This window comes from Acinonyx jubatus, chromosome C2 (genome assembly GCF_027475565.1).
Source record: "Acinonyx jubatus isolate Ajub_Pintada_27869175 chromosome C2, VMU_Ajub_asm_v1.0, whole genome shotgun sequence".
Classification (NCBI taxonomy): Eukaryota; Metazoa; Chordata; class Mammalia; order Carnivora; family Felidae; genus Acinonyx; species Acinonyx jubatus.
The window spans coordinates 148,650,149-148,667,055 of record NC_069384.1 but is presented as its reverse complement, the minus strand read 5'-3'; the positions used below and the strand labels follow the sequence as shown (position 1 = coordinate 148,667,055).

The 16,907-nt window shown below is 41.9% G+C and overlaps 1 protein-coding gene across 8 annotated transcripts in view; it reads left to right on the top strand.

Moving 5' to 3' along the window:
- Window positions 1-16,907, top strand: part of MYRIP (myosin VIIA and Rab interacting protein) — a 366,936-nt gene that overhangs the window by 134,368 nt on the left and 215,661 nt on the right. For 7 of the 8 annotated variants that reach the window (XM_053221635.1, XM_053221639.1, XM_027040749.2 and 4 more), the window contains one exon: window positions 16,558-16,779. The exons of the other annotated variant lie outside the window; for it this stretch is intronic. In XM_053221635.1, the coding sequence (XP_053077610.1) occupies window positions 16,558-16,779 (222 nt within the window). The remainder of the gene's footprint in view (window positions 1-16,557; window positions 16,780-16,907) is intronic. 8 annotated transcript variants of the gene reach the window in all.

Sequence of the window (16,907 nt, the reverse complement as noted above, 5' to 3'; positions counted from 1 at the left end):
CTGGTGATCCGTGCTAGAAACCCGTTTGCCATCTTTGGCTTCTATGAATCCCAACATTCTATGAGGCCTACTTTTTAAAAATATCTCAAATTAGTTTCTTCTTACGTCCCACTGCCTTGGTTTTCATTTAGAGTCTCAGCCTCAGTAACCATCCCTGTGACAAAAGTCTCAGCCAGCTTCCCTCCCCTAAGTCAGCCAGCACCTTCTAATCTACTCTCTTGGGTCACGAGTTCCCTTTTGAAGCAGATTTCACCTTGGTGAAGACCATCATTGTCTTCTTTTTATTTACTTTTACAAATCTTTTTTTTTTAAGTTTATTTTTTTTTGAGAGAGAGAGAGAGAGAGAGAAGAGAGAGAATGAGTGGGGGAGGGGCACAGAGAGAAGGAGAGAGAATCCCAAGCAAGCACTGTCAGTGCAGGGCCCAGTGCAGGGCTCGAACCCATGAACTGTGAGATCATGACCTGAGCTGAAATCCAGAGTCGGATGCTTAACTGACTGAGCCACTCAGTTGCCCCACAAATGCTCATTCTTTCCGTAGCTTCCAAGGCCCTTTAAGACCAGCCACAAGCCTCACCTCTGGCTTGTTCTCCTCCCTCCATTTCTTACTCCAGACACCAAACCAACAACTCCCTCCTTCTCAGACTCTGTTCAGTTATGTACCTGCACTTTTGTGCAAGGTGGCCTCCCCACCTACAATACCTTCTTCCAAATACCACAGGGTATCATTACATGTGGAATCATAAAAAAGATCACTCGTAGAAACTGAAAATAGAAAAGTAAGGGCTGAGTGTCGGGGAAATAGGGAGAGATTGGTAAAGGATACAGCCTTCTAGTAATAAGATTAATGGTTGTACTCTGAGGCTCTAATGTACAACCAGGTGACTGTAGTTGATAACAATGCAGTGCATAATTGAAATTTGCTGTGAGAGTGGAACGCGAGTGTTCTCACCAAAAATAGAAATAATAAAATAAACTACAGGTTAACATATGAGGTGTTAGACATGTTAATTAACTCAGTGGTTGAGAATCCCCTCACAATGGATACTTACAAATATTATGTTGTACACTACAAATATATTGCAGTTTTGTTAATTATACCTCGGTAAAGCTGGGGGGAGATCTCCCTGCATCCTCCTGCTGCCAAACTCATATGCATCCTTCCAGACCTAGCTCAAGCCCCACAGCTTCTATGAGACCAAATTCCATCTCTCCCCGTCTGCTGCCTGGAAATTTATACCCTTGTCCGTCGCACCTCGGACATTATTCTGTAGCTCCCTGGTCTTTGTATTGTCTCCTCTTCAAGGCTGTGAGCTATGATTTACTTGATGTCCCACAACCTGGCAGAGAGCCAGACACAGAATGGGAGCTTTAACCATGTTGGGTGAATGAATGAATGAATGAATGAATGAAGAATGAATTTTCCAAGAATAAAGAGGAATGAACTAAATAATTTCCTTTTTGTTGGAGACATGTGTAAAGTATATTTTTAGAGTGTAAGTTAGCATAAGTGGTAGAAATTATTCAGATTAGTTAGAGATACTCTATTTTGGCAAGAAAACCTTTTTGAACATTCATATGGGATTAGTGAACACAACAATTAGTGTCTCTAATAGGTGATAGAGACATGTTTTGAACTGACATATTTTGAGATGTTTTTTAAAGTTCTTTTTGTATTTGAATCCATATATTTAATTGTGTTTAATACCAATTTATCCTTACCTAGTATTACTTAACTTTTAGAGACATGATAGTTTCAACAGTTATACCTGTTTAAGTTATTCAATTGAGTTTATTTCTAAAAATAGAATTTGTACTTCTTTACCTATACCTTTTGAATTTTCTTTTTTTTTCTTAACGTTTATTTATTTCTGAGAGAAAAAGAGAGAGAACGAGCACGAGCGGAGGAGGGGCAGAGAAAGGGGGAGAGCCAGAATCCAAAGCAGGCTCCAGGCTCCGAGTTGTCAGCACAGAGCCCAACATGGGGTTTGAACTCATCAACCATGAGATCATGACCTGAGCCGAAGTGAGATGCTTAGCCAGCTGAGCCACCCAGGCGCCCTACCTTTTGAATTTTCTGAACCGGTGTTGCCTTTGGTCCAAGGCGAACTGTTTTGTGACCAGTCCCACCAGGCAGTGATTAAATTTCAAGTGAAGGGTGGTCATTAATGACACGAGCAGACAGATGACCAGCTACGGGACCTCGCACGTGTTAGTTTGCACCTATTTACCTGCCTGTGGGATGAGAAGGGCTGTACCAGAAGATAAGGTTTTCCTTGAGCACACACATTCTGGATGTGGAGTATCAGTTGCAGGTATGGTAAAGGCATCCAGGAAAAGCTGGGAATACATCAAATAATATACTTTATATGTAGAATAATTACTTTCCTGGGGCCGCTCTGATTTTTCTGATTTGCAGTTTTGGTACTTGTACATGGTCTGCAACCGGCTGCACACATCCTCTCTGACACCATCGTAACCATCACATTGTCATCAAGTGCTCATGTGAGCAAGCCATGCTTCTAGATGCCCTGCAAGCAAAGGATTCCACTCATGTCCACGGGTTGCTCATCATTCAAGTACAGAACACGGCACCTGCCAACACCCTCTAGAAAGCAGCCTGAGAGAAGTGTGGAGGCCCCTCCTTCTCGGCCTCAAAAACGTTTTGGAGGGATCAGTTCTGCCAAAGGCCTCACACGTAGCAGGCATTTTGCAAGGCGATTGCCATTCCTTTTATGGAAGCGTGACTGAAGAAAGGAAGTCTGGACTTCCCTTTTGCTCTGGGATGGGAGATGTCAAAGAAATATAATATTTATCTTATTTTTTTAACTTAAGTCCAAGTTAGGTAACATATAGTGTAATAGTGATTTCAGGAATAGAATTTAGTGATTCCTCACTAACCTCTAACACACAGTGCTCATCCCAACAAGTGCCCTCCTTAATGTCCATCACCCATTTAGCCCATTCCCCCATCCACCTCCCCTCCAGCACCCTGTTTGTTCTCTGTATTTGAGTCTCTATGGTTTGTCTCCCTCTATGTTTTTATCTTATTTTTGCTTCCCTTCCCCTGTGTTCATGTGTTTCATTCCTTAAATTCCACATCTGAGTGAAACCATATGATACTTGTCTTTCTCTGACGGACTTACTTTGCTTATTATTAGCACAATACAGTCTAGTTCATCTACATTGTTGCAGATGGCAAGATTTCATTCTTTTTCATTGTTGAGTAATATTCCAGTGTGTGTGTGTGTGTGTGTGTGTGTGTGTGTGTGTGTGTGTGTGTATATATATACCACATCTTTATCCATTCATCAGTTGATGGACATTTGGGCTCTTTCCATACCTTGGCTATTGTCAATAGCACTGCTATAAACATTGGGGTGCATGTACCCCTTCAAATCAGCATTTTTGTATCCTTTGGATTGATGGGTTGTTGGGTGGTTACATTTTTAATTTTTTGAGGAACCTCCTCACTGTTTTCCAGAGTGGCTGCACCAGTTTTCATTGCCACCAACAGTGCAAAAGAGATCCTCTTTCTCCGCATCCTCGCCAACATCTGTTGTTGCCTGAATTGTTAATGTTAGCCATTCTGACAGGTGTGAGGTGGTATCTCATTGTGGTTTTGATTTATGTCTCCCTGATGATGACTGATGTTGAGCATCTTTTCATGTGTCTGTTAGCCATCTAGATGTCTTCTTTGGAGAAGTGTCTATTCATGTCTTTTGCTCATTTCTTCACTGGATTATTTGTTTTTTGGGTGTTGAGTTTGATAAGTTCTTTATAGATTTTGGATACTAACCCTTTGTCTGGTATGTCATTTGCAAATATCGTCTCACATTCTATAGGTTACCTTTCAGTTTTGCTGATTGTTTCCTTCGCCGTGCAGGAGCTTTTTATCTTGATAAAGTCCCAATAGTTCATTTTTGCTTTTGTTTCCCTTGCCTCTGGAGATATGTCAAGTAAAAAGTTCTTGCAGCCGAGGTCAAAGAGGTTTTTGCCTGTTCTCTCCTCTAGGATTTTGATGGCTTCCTGTCTTACATTTGGGTCTAAGAAATATAATATTGTAAGAGGCTTTACAAAATGTTTCTGTAAGTTTTCCAATAGTTTCCTTTTTGTATTCAGATTTGGAGAAGGTAGTTCACTACGTAGTATGAAAGGGGAGACCCAGGTCAGGAGACTCAGCTGTGCATGAGCATTAGGGGGGGTAAGTGCCTTAACATCTATGCCACATCACCAGTGAAATTTGGCATCTCTCTGCAAGCTGACCTAAACAGTGACTTCTTCTAGATGGAGAAATCAAATATTCATAGAATTGAAATAGGTGTTCACATACAGTGCACGATGCATTAAATGTCAGAATACGTGTGATGGTCTGCAATGTAGAGATTTTCTGAGCCTGTGTCCAGCCCAGGTAAATGAGAGAGAATGAAGCCTGGAACATTTCTGTTTAATTCACAACAGCCTGGAGAGTGATGACAGTTCCACTTCTCATGGGAGAGTTTTCTTGCTCAAGGTCAGATCTATATCAACTAGCTGAACAGCAAGAAGAAAATTCTCTCAGGAAAAAGTGTCTGTTTCTGTGGATGCGATGGCCTGCAGCTTTGACTAGCTCCAGAAGCGATGCCTGTGCTCAACCACAGAGAAACTTTTATTTGCATATATTTGAATGATGAGTAAGAACCTTCCAGATACTGAAATACTCTCTCTTATTCAGAAATAAAAAAGAAGAATCCTATCCGTTCCCTCATTATATGTGTTTTGCGTTCTTTTAGCTTTGCTCTGGTGCTTTCTCTTCGGTGAATTGTAAGCAGCAGAAAGCAGAACGTCTTGACCTGCATAATCAGAATTCACAGATACAGAGTAAGAGTTGGTCAGGTGTTTGGTTGTTTTGTGTACGGGTTCTCCATAATGGTGGAAGCCTAAGCAATTGATTGTCCGGAGGTTTTTATATTCACCTGGCCAGTGCTCTTGTTTGACTGTAATCTCAAGCCCGGTGGCAGAACTTGCTTGGAAAGAAAAAATACACACTGAAACATGCAATCCAGGCCAGGCCTTCCGTGCCGGGGAGAAAGGAAGCCACCAGTGCCCTCCTCTCTGAGGAACTCATTCATTGTCCTGTAGAAGGGACATGAACAAATGATTAAAATCCAGCGTGGTGAGTGCCCTGAGAGAGTGAGGCACAAAGTGCTAGTCATGCCTGTCAGAACTGGAAACGCAGAAGGGAAGGCAACACCTGAAGTGGGTCTGGAAGGAAAAGAAGTGTGCCGGGAAGGTAGCGGGGGAAGACACCCCACGTGGGGGAGAGAGCACAAGCCGGCCTAGGGACAGACTGGTCTTTGCAGCTCAAGGGAGTGCCATACGGTCGGAAGTCATCGTCACGCCTAAGTAGTGGTGAAGGGCAGCCACGTGTGTTTTCGGGGCTGGTCGCTATGTATTGTTGCAGGGGGCTTGGAGTAGATAGAGTCTGACGCGGCCGTGCGGGCTGCTGAGGCTGAGGGCCCAAGCTAAGGGGAAGTGCGTTTAAGGGGTATTGTAGTGGCAAAATCGATAGGATTTGGTGTGCAATTACAAACAAAAGTAAGGAAGAGTCGGGGATGGCTCTTAGGATTCCAGAGGGGCCTCGGGATGGAAGTTAGTGCTCTTTGGGGAGATGTCTGGGGATGGAAGTAACAACTATAATTTCAGAGAGTGGGAGTTCAGTCTCACCTAAGGTGACAACCTGGAGATCTTGGCTGCTCCAAACCCTAATCTGAAGCTTAGGAGACCAGAGGGGACCAAACGTGTGAGAACTACCAGCACATGAGCGTCATCTGTGATGCACATGGGGCTCCATTTCTCAAAGGGGGAATGTAGAAGAAGATGACGCAAAAGGAGAAACCTCTGAGGAAGACGTAATGAAACGTGAATTAATCTGGAGAGGAGATCCGTAGCCAGAGAGCAGAGTGGTCAAGAGAGCCGATGTCAAGAAGGTCAGATGGAAGGGGGACTTCAAAAAACTCTCTGGATATGACAGTGTGCGACTTCCACTGTCTGAAGATGTGTCAGTCAGGGTCCCATCAAAACAGAAGCCCTCTTAATATTTCATACAGAGGCTTTTAAATTCAGGAATTGGCTACAAAAGTATTGGAAGAGATCATAGAGCAACAGGAAGAAAGCGATGTTCCCCAGAGATCAGTCACCATAGGCGCTGCTTCTGCCTGGAGGGCTGGGTGGAGAAAAAAAAGTAAAAGTGCACCTCAGATCCCGCAGGCCTGCACTTGATGGAGTCACTGCTGTTGTCACCTTGCTGCTGAAGGAGCGCCCACTGCAAAAAGGAGACCAAGGAGCCACATTCACTGACGGTCACCTGCCTCTACTGTAACATAAAACAGAAAAATGGCGTCTCCCTCCCACCTTCCGGTCTCACACAAATGCCTCCCATTGGCAGAGTCCAACCAACACCAGCAGGCAAGAGGGTCTAGGAGATGTAGTTTCCAGGCTTCCAGCCCCCTTTGCTACCTGGAGGAGGCCATGAAAAAGCAAGAAAGAGGCATAGTTCCAACAGCCAATACCTGGGAGAGGGGACTAAGGCAACTGTTTTTATATACTAGGTGTGCTATTATTTCTCTTTTATAGAAATGATGGTATGTGACGTGTGCCAATTTTTACAGGACGTGTTTCATGAAGTGAGGCACAATGTCTTGTTTTCTTTCTATTCCTAGTGCCTGGAATAGTAGGTGCTCAATAAGTGTGAATTGAGTGAATAATTGGCAAGCTAAGCAATAGTGTCTGTGACCATGAAGTGACAGCTCATAGCTATGGATCGGAACTCTGTCTCTTTGATAGAAAGCAAGTGACATATGCCATCCCTTCTCCCTGCTACACCTGTGACAGACACGGCTAACTTATCATGACTCTCTAGCTCCATTGAGCCTGTGTGCCTCCTCTCAACACATGGTGCTTCACCATCTACCAACCAATCAGAGTTGGCGTGGCAGTGGACAGAGAAACCATAAAATGTTGATAAGCTTTTCAGATGTCCGTTGTAGTTGGGAGGGGGCTAGACCAGATGTTGGATGCCATTGCTAAAAACCAGACTAACCACGGTCAACGTCCTTAGTCATTTGGAACATGCAACTCAAAACCACGAGATGTCACTTCGCACCCACTGTTCCCTGTACTCGAGCAACAAGTGAGTGCTGAGCATTCTTGTCCAGATATGAGCACAAAAACCTTCCTGACATACAAACAAGGTGACTCAATGTTACAGATACTCAGACCACTGGGTTTCTTGCTAATCCAAATGAATAACTAGTATTTGCTTATTGTTGCTTTGCTCATTTAAAATCTTGAGGCAACTCTAGAAAGTAGAAATTGTTACTGCCACTCAAAAAGTATGGGGCTGTTGGTAAGTGGCTGAGCTCAGCTACGCCCTCTAGCTTCTGACCCATCCCTCTTTCCCACACGGCTGACCATTTGGGGCCTGGTGCTTCCCAGGACATGTCAAAGCAGGTACCTGGTCTTGCATGATTCTTGGTTGATTCTGCAACCAGCTGCTACAAGTTCTCCTGTATAATTCTGTTCGATGTCTTTCTCCTTGAGGTACTACAGGGCATAGAATGCGATAAATGAGAGATGGTTCCAGAAAAGGGCGTGCTACTCCTCCACTCAGCCTCTGGTTCAAGACACTCCATTTGCTTAGAACAAATTCTGGAGGGTTTGGTACAGTTTTCTTATTAGATACTCACTTTTAAAATGCCATTAGAGTTTGCAGCCCTGTGTATCAGGAAACAAAACTCATCAAGCTCAAGTGATCCTGTGGATTGACTTCACAGAGCTCTTTTGATCCCCAAAGAGTTTCCTTCCTGGATGTTTCATCCCATTTAATTTAGTGTCTCTGAAATATCAGTAGAAGCTGGTCAATTGCTGAGACTGTTCTTATGTTGTTTACAGATGTCAGAGCTGTCAATGACTTAGCTTCTGCTCTAAATCTGAGAGCCTAGAGAACAACCTCTTCATGCCTTAAGGGAAAAGAAAACCAAAAAACCTCTACTTGTTTCCCTGTAAATACTTTGGCCAGCCAAGTATAACTGATCAGCTGGCCTGATGTAGCATCCCCTTCTAATTCTGGATTCAGCCTCCCCCATCTCCCCAGTACTTAAGCAACAAATAAGTATTGGGCACTGTTATGCAGACCAGTTAGTCCTGCTCATATCCTGGCAGGTGTTTAAGCCAGCTCAGGACACCTGAAAATTGTCCTGCAAACACTCCTGAGTTGTTATGGAAAGATGTTTATGATACATTGCTGTTAAGTGAAAAATGAAGTTATAAAACCGTACATAAATTTCCAGCTCTAGTAGCAAGGTAGGATAAGCTAGTGCAATCCTTCTTTGTCCAAAAAACACTAATAAAATACAAGATTTAATATGAGAAAGAGAAGAGATTTGCAAATCATGTGTCTGGTAAGGGACTTACGTCCAGAATACATAAAAAAAAAAAAAAAACTCTTATAAACAGCAACAAAAAAAGCCAAATAAATTTATCTTCTTTTGTTTTAATTAATTTATTTTTTAAGGTTTATTTATTTTTGTTTTATTTATTTTTGAGAGAGACAGAGAGTGCAAGCAGGGGAAGGGCAGAGAGAGAGGGGGAGAGAGAGAGAGAGAGAGAGAATCCCAAGCGCCTGGCTCCACACTGTCAGCCCAGAGCCCGACGCTGGGCTCAACTCATGAACCATGAGATCATGACCTGAGCCGAAACCGAGAATCAGATGCTCAACCAACAGCTACCCAGGTGCTGCCCCAATAGTCTAACTTTAAAGAGGGCAAAAGGTTTGAATAAACTTTTCTCCAAAGAAGATGTACCACTGGCCAACAAGTACATGAAAAAGTGTTCCACGTTATCTGTCATTAGGAAAATGCAATGGAAACCTCAATATGATACCACCTCACTGTCCCTAGGATGGCTATAATTAAAAAGACAGACAATAGCAAGCGTCGGTGAGAATGTGGAGAAACTGGAACCCTCATGTATTGCTGGTGGCGATGTAAAATGATGTAGTGATTTGGAAGAGAGGCCGCTGTCTTAGAGGCGTCAACACAGCATTACTATACGACCCAACAATTCCACCCCCGGCATTCCAAATATGGATTCACACAAAAACTCGCACATGAATGTTCACAGCAGCATTGTTTGTAATAGCCAAAAGGTAGAAACCGCCCAGATGACCATCAGTTGTGTGAATGGGTAAATAAAATATGGTGCATGCACAAATGGAATATTCTTTGGCAGTAAAAAGGAATGAAGTGCTGATACATGCTACAATATAAATGTACCTTGAACATGTGCAAAGAAAGCAGCCAGACACAAAAGACCACATGTGGAATGATTCCATGTGGATGAAATGTCCAGAATAGGCAAATCCATAGAAACAGAAAGTAGACGAGTGGTTGGCAGGGGCTGGGTGGGGAGGCCAACAGTGGGGAGTGGCTGCTTGATTGGTATGGGGTTTCTTTCGAGGATGAGGAAAATGTTCTGGAATTAGATAGTACTGATGGTTACACACCTTTGTGAATGTACTAAAAACCACTCAAACCGTTTAATAGGGTCAATGTTATGACATGTGGAGTATATCTGAATTTTTTTTGAAGTCGGGGAAAAGTAAAAAGGGAAACTCCCAGAGGGTGGAAGTAAAGAGGGAAGTAAAACCAGAGTGGTCAGCCTAGTCAGAAGGGAAGGAAGGGGCTACAGGCTCTGACGGCTAGTGACTGCCATGTTAATTTCTGTACGGGGGCAGGAGATGTGGCTTGAGCCTTTGGAGGACAAGCAGACGGAAATGAGACACATGTATAACATTCAGCATTGGAGGGTTTCACTCTTAGCGAGGGGGGCACCCGGGAAATTTCTACTCACTGGCTTAGGGGAACTACAAAGCAGGTGACCTTTGCCTAGACCCCTGGGTGGAAGAAAATAACTCTCCATTAAGAAATCAAGCCTCAAAGTCCCAATCCTGCAGTACACGTGGGATTGAAAATCCGAATCTTATGATTCATGTGGCACAGGATTCTCCAAGCTGAGAAGTGAATATGAACCTGGTCTGGAATCAATAACCTCTCTGTGATGCCTCGTGAAAGCAGGTGCATAGCCGCTCTGCCATGACACCTGCACAGAACAGGTGCACCACAGGAGGAGTGAGCTTGGCTGACGAGGACCTCAATCAAAGTGATAAACTGTGAAAGCAGAGACTTCACACTGAGTAAGACTTAATAGACACATCCAGTAGAGGAATTAGCACTCCTTCTCAGAATTTAAGGTAATGTAAGAATCAAGAAGAGGGTATAAAGGAAGTATATTTAAAATAATTAAAAAGATTTAAAAAAATCAATAGAACTCGTATTGACTTGCACAAAAGAGAAAAGACAGGCAAACTTCAGTGGGAAAAAAATCAATACAACTTCTGGAAATGAAAGTTAAAGTCAGTAAAATTTCAAAAGAGTTAAACAATGGAGAAAACGTGAATGAAGAAAGAATTTCTAAACTAGAAGCTAGAACTGAAATATGTGTCCTGAATGTATCTCAGAAATACAAAGAGATGACAGAAAGATTAGGAGGCATGGAAGAACAGGGAAGGCTTGACATAGAATTCCAGAAGGACTGATTAGAGAAAACAGAGCAGGGGACAACACTCAAAGTTATAATTGGAAAATTCTTTAAAATTAGTGAAAACTTTGGGGCTCCTGGGTGGCTCAATCAGTTGCACATTTGACTTGTGATTTCAGCTCAGGTCATGATCTCACGGTTCATGGGTTCAAGCCCTACGTAAGGCTCCATGCTGACAGTGTGGAGCCTGCTTGGGATTCTCTCTCTCTCCCTCTCTTTCTGCGCCCTCCCCCCCAACTCATGCATGTGCTCTCTCTCTCAAAGGAAATTTTAAAAAATACTATAAAATGAATGAAAGCTTTAAAAAAATTACCAACGGTTCCAAGCAGAACAATGCAAAAAAATCCTCTTTTAGACACTTTATGGTGAACACCAAATGGAACACCAAAGACAAAAACAAAACAACAACAGCAACAATAACAACAACAACAACAAAAAACAAAAACTCTCAAAAGTAACCAGTGAGAAAAATGAGATTTCCTACAAAGGAATAATCAGACTAACAAACTTCATATTACAACTTTTGATGTCAGAAAAAAAAAAAGGACTAATTCTTTTAATATTATCTGGTGCTTTTGGAAAAGAACTGTCAACTTAGGATTCCATACCCATTTAAAACATCATTCCACTTTAAGGATGAAATAGACACTTGCAGCAAATGAAGATTGCTAGCGTTTTCCTTGTGGGAAGAATTGCAAGAAGTTCAGCAATTAAAAAAAAATTAACAGGAGAGGAAACATCAGAGGCAAGAAGCAATGATGAACAAAGAAATCTGTAAATGTGGATAAATCTATACAAATGTCAACTTAAAAAATAGTAAATGAATTCTGCCTCTGGTATTGACGAAGTAATCTCCTATTGGACCAACCCTCTTGCAGATAAAAAGTATACTTTCTGGGCACAATACAAAACCATTTACTGCACAGCACCCCATTTGTAACCAAATCCAAGAGGTAGGAGAGGGATGTTGCCACTTGGAGGAAGGAAATGGCCCCAGAATTTCCTGTGTTCAGGGCTTTTCATCTGAGAGCAGGTCGCAGACTGCATCACGGGGGGTGGCTAAAACTATGGCTGAACAATAGTAAGAATAATTTTTGCAGTTACAAACCAAGATCGAACCAAAACACTCTCAATAATAACATAGACCATTAGAGGGAATTAACACGATGTTGATGAGGGGAAAGCTGTTAACAGTAGGTGTTAATCCCAATATGCATGTTAACCACTAAAAGAAGTAACAAAGAACATAAAATGCCAGATCATGCTTGGGAAAGCAAAGACAATGAAGAAAATCAATGTAATAGAAAGGAGAAAAGGAGAAAAAGAGGAAACAAATAACATTAGATGGAATTAACAGTAGATATAACAGTAGAAATAAATCCAAATGTATTAGTAATCTCAATATAAATGGTTTACACTTTCATGGGAAAAGAGATTCTCATACAGTATGAAAGTAGAAGATTCAGCTACATTCTGCTTATAATATCCGAATCTGAAATATGATACATATGGTGAAAGTGAAGAGGCATAAAAAGACATACCCCGGCACACCATCAGTTTAAAAAATCTAAAATATTAACAAAATAACTGATATAGACTATAAATATAAGACAGACTTTAAGACAAAAAGCATTATTAGGGATGAAGAGGGTTGTGTGTGATCACAAAAGGAATATTTCATGAAGTACATAACATTTATGAAACTTGATGCACCTCACATTATAGTCTTAAAAAACATGACATAAAAAATTAACTAGAATTGAAGAGAAATGGTAAATCCACAATTATAATGGGAGAATTTAATGTCTTATTCTCAATGGATAGAGAATAAATATTCTTTTCAAACACATAGGACTTTACAAAAATAGAACTTGTAGTAGGCTATCGTGCAAGTCTTAACAAGTACCAGAGAATTCACTTCTTCCAGACCCTCTTCTCTGATAAAAATGTAAAAAAAAGTAAAGGTAAAAATCAATAACAAAAGCCATATATTTGGAAATATGTTAAATTATTAAAAGTAAGTGTGTTTTACTTTTTTAAGGTTTATTTTTTAGAAGTTAGGGAAAAAACTATATACAGAAAATCCTGAAGACTGAAAAAAAAACCTGATAGACGAATTCAGCAAAGTCTCAGGATACAAAATAATATACAGAAATCCGTTTCATCTCTACACAGTAGTAATGAAGTAGCAGGATAAGAAGAAACAATCCCATTTAAAATTGTACCAAAAATAATAAAATATCCGAGAATAAACTTAACCAAGGAGGTGAGAACTACCAAACATTGATGAAAGAAGTTGAAGGCAACACAAATGCAAAAATATTCCATGCTCATGGATTGGAAGAATCAATATTGCTAAAATATCCATACTACCCAAAGAAATCTACAGGCCTAATGCAATTCCTATCAAAATACCAACAACATTTTTCACAGAACTGGAACACATACTCCCAAAATTTGTATGGAACCCCCAAAGACCCCAAAATAGCCAGAGCAGTCTTGTCTTGTAAAGCTAGAGGTATCACAATCGCAGATTTCAAGACAAAGCTGTAGTAACCAAAATAGTAGGGTACTGGCACAAAAATAGACCCATAGATCAGTGGAACAGAGTAGAAAGTCCAGAAATGAGCCCACACTTATATGGTCAATTAATCTACAACAAAAGAGGTAAGAATATGCAATGCAGAAAAGACAGTATCTTCAATAAATGAAGCTGAGAAAACTGGACAGCTACATGCAAAAGAATGAAACTGTACCATTTTCTTATGCCGTATACAAACATAAACTCGAAATGGATTAAAGATCTAAATGTGAGACCTGAAATCATAAAATTCTTAGAAGAGACCACAGGCAATAATTTCTTTGATATTGGCCATAGAAACATTTTTCTAGATATGTCTCCTAAGGCAATGGAACCAAAAGCAAAATTAAACTATTGGGACTACACCAAAATAAAAAAAAAAAAAAAAACTTCTGCATAGCAAAGGAAGTCCTCAATAAAACAAAAAGGCAGCCTACTGAATTGAGAGAAGATATTAACAAATGATAGATATGTCCAACAAAGGGTTAATATCCAAAATACAGAAAGAGGTTAACAACACACTCCCCAAAACAAATAATACAAAATCTATTTCTGCCCATAAAAATGGGCAGAAACCTGAATAGACACTTTTCCAAAGAAGGCATACACATGGCCAACAGACACACGAAAGGATGCTCAACATCAGTAATCATCAAGAAAATGCAAATCAAAACCATGAGATATCACCTTACACCTGTCAAAATGGCTGGAATCAAAAAGACAAGAAATAACAAGTGTTGGTGAGGATGTGCAGAGAAAGGAACCCTCGTACACTGTTGATGGAATTGCAAACTGGAGCAGCCACTGTTGAAAACAGTATAAAGCTTCCTCAAAAACCTACAAATAGAAATACCCTATGTCCCAGTAATCCCACTACTGAGTATTTACCCAAAGAAAACAAAAACACTAATTTGAAAAGATACACGCCCCCTTGTGTTTGTTGCAGCATTATTTATAATAGCCAAGATATGGAAGCAACCCAAGTGTCCACTGATAGATGAATGGATAAAGAAGATGTGGTATTTACATACAATGGAATATTACTCAGCCATAAAAAAGAATGAGATCTTGCCATATGCAACAACATAGATGGATCTAGAAGGTGTAATGGTGACTGAAGTAAGTCAGTCAGAAAAACAAATAACATATGATTTCACTTATATGTAGAATTTAAAAAACAAACAAAGAAAAAAGAGAAACAAAAAACAGACTCTTAACTATAGTGAACAAACTGACCAGAAGGAAGGTGGCGGGGTGGGGGTTGGGGGGGGGGGGAATGGGTGAAGGAGATTAAGAGCACACTTACATGATAAGCAGTGATTAATGTATAGAATTGTTGAATCACTATATTGTGCACCTGAAACTAACATAATGTTGTATTTTAATTACACTTCAATTAAAAGAAGAAAAGAATAGAGCAAACTCAAAACCAGTAGAAGGGAGAAGTGGTAAAGGTGAGACTAGACTTTATTGTGGCGGAAAATAAGTAAGCAACATAGACCAGCAACCAAATGCTAGTCCTTCATTTAAATTAATAAAATAAATAGACCTCACAACTTACTGATCAAAGGGCAAAAAAGCTTAGGGTCCACTAAGCAATATTTGGAAGAAAAGGAGACATGATTACAAATATAGCGGTGGTCTTAAAGTCGTGAGAGAAATCTGTGAACCTCTTTATGCCAGCATTCTTGAAAATCGAAACAAAACAGACCATTTCCTAGGCTCCAAGATCAAAACAGTATATATAATACCATTTTAAAATAAGAAGGCAGGGGAGGGAGAGAGAGGCAACAGAAAGAGAGGGGATTGGGGAGAAGAAGAAGAAGGGTGAGAGAGGGTAGATACCTAAAATAGCTCTGAGTAGTAGAATACAGGTAATTCTAATATTTGTCCTTTCTGCTTACCTGTGTCCTGGTTAATTTACTCCCATCCCTAATGTGTCAGGCAAGGGCAACTCCTATCCACGCAGCCATTGTTCACCATTTAGGCCATGGATTTTGAGAATTTGCTTCTGGTCAGGTGGGCCACGGAGGCCGCTGGAAAGAAAGGGGTCAGGAGGAAGCCTGGATGTGCAGAGATGGGACAGCATCATGGCTGGTGGTGGGCCTGGGGAGGCAGCCTACGGGCCAAGACGGTTGAGGACTTGAGCCCCATCTTCTCATTGTCTTCTCCATTGTGTGTCTCCTATAAAGACACTTCTCATTGGATTCGGGGCCCACCAGGGTAATCCAGGATGATCACACCTTAAGACTGCTCACTTGATTACATCACCCTTTTCCCCAAATAAGGCACATTACAGGCTATGGTGGTGGGAGCATGGACATACCTTTTTGGGGCCACCATTCAACCCACTGCAGGGGCTGTATGACTGAGAAGTTTATAGAAAAAGGAAGTACTTCTAAATGATGAAAGATACCATATGGCATGTAGAAAAGACAAGTGCAAGACGGGAGAAAGTATTTGCCACATACATCGTAGATTTATCTGGAATGAACTGCACCATCACAGACTGAGGGTGGAAAAATGAGGTACTTTGCTGTTACTGTTTGTGGGCATCCACTTTTGTGGCAGGAAAACCACTCAAATTTGCCAGGTCAGAGTAACTTGGCTACTTGCGGTCAGTTTTTCCTTAAGTAACTTGGCCTGTTTGGGGGCATCCTTGCCTCTCCAAGCTTCTCTTTCCTTCTCCCTGAGTGTAGACAGAAAGGCAGTCAGCGTGGTGTTTTGCATTCATACGGCTGGCCGTGTGCCCAGTATGACCGTGAGCTCTTTGGAAGAAAGGATTGTCTTTGATCCGGTTCTGAATCAGCAGTGCTTGGGATTTGCCCATCACCCGGGGAAGCTTTATTGACTTACATCGATTTGAAAGCTTTTAAAATCCCTGGGTGCGTTAGTTTCAGGGGAGGTTAAAGAGGACCGGGGCTGCATTTATCGTATTCCCAGCAGGGCTGTTGTGAGAATTAATGTTTTAGCATGGATGATCTCCTGCTCCTTTAGAAAGGCATTAATTAAGTGAAAGGTTTTATTTTTCAAGGATGTGCTTAGTTTTATGATAATTTGTATCTCAACCTATTGTCTGAAATAGAAGTAATGAGGCTCTTGGGCTTTCTCGTAGACAATGCGACTCGCAGAAGTGCGCAAGAATTAATCCACCAGTAGGGCTCCTCTCTGGATATCGCGTCAAGCAGTTGGTCTCTTGGAGTTTGTCGTTTGGAGGGCAGGTCGTCCGGGGCGGCGCGGCCTGTGGGGGGGCCCGGGGCAGGGGGTGCTTTACGGAGAGAGCGTCCTGACCGGATGCGCTGTTTCTCTTCTCCCCCCCATCCCCCACCTGCTGGCCCAGCGAGATGAAGCAGAAGCTGGCCGAGGAAGGCAGCAAGTGCAGCATCCTCTCGAAGCACCAGAAGTTCGTGGACCACTGCTGCATGCGCTGCTGTTCGCCCTTCACCTTCCTGGTCAACACCAAGCGCCGGTGTGCCGACTGTCAGTTCAACGTCTGCAAGAGCTGCTGCTCCTACCAGAAGCACGAGAAGGTGTGGATCTGCTGCGTCTGCCAGCAGGCCAGGTGAGTGGCCGAGTGGGCTCGTCAGGGGCCCGCTGGTGGCCCCGTCTTCCTTCAGCCGGGTGGGAGCAGCAGAGGCCGGCCGGGCAGGACAAGAGTCCTGACCGCGTGCAGTCGAGAGATGGCCCAGG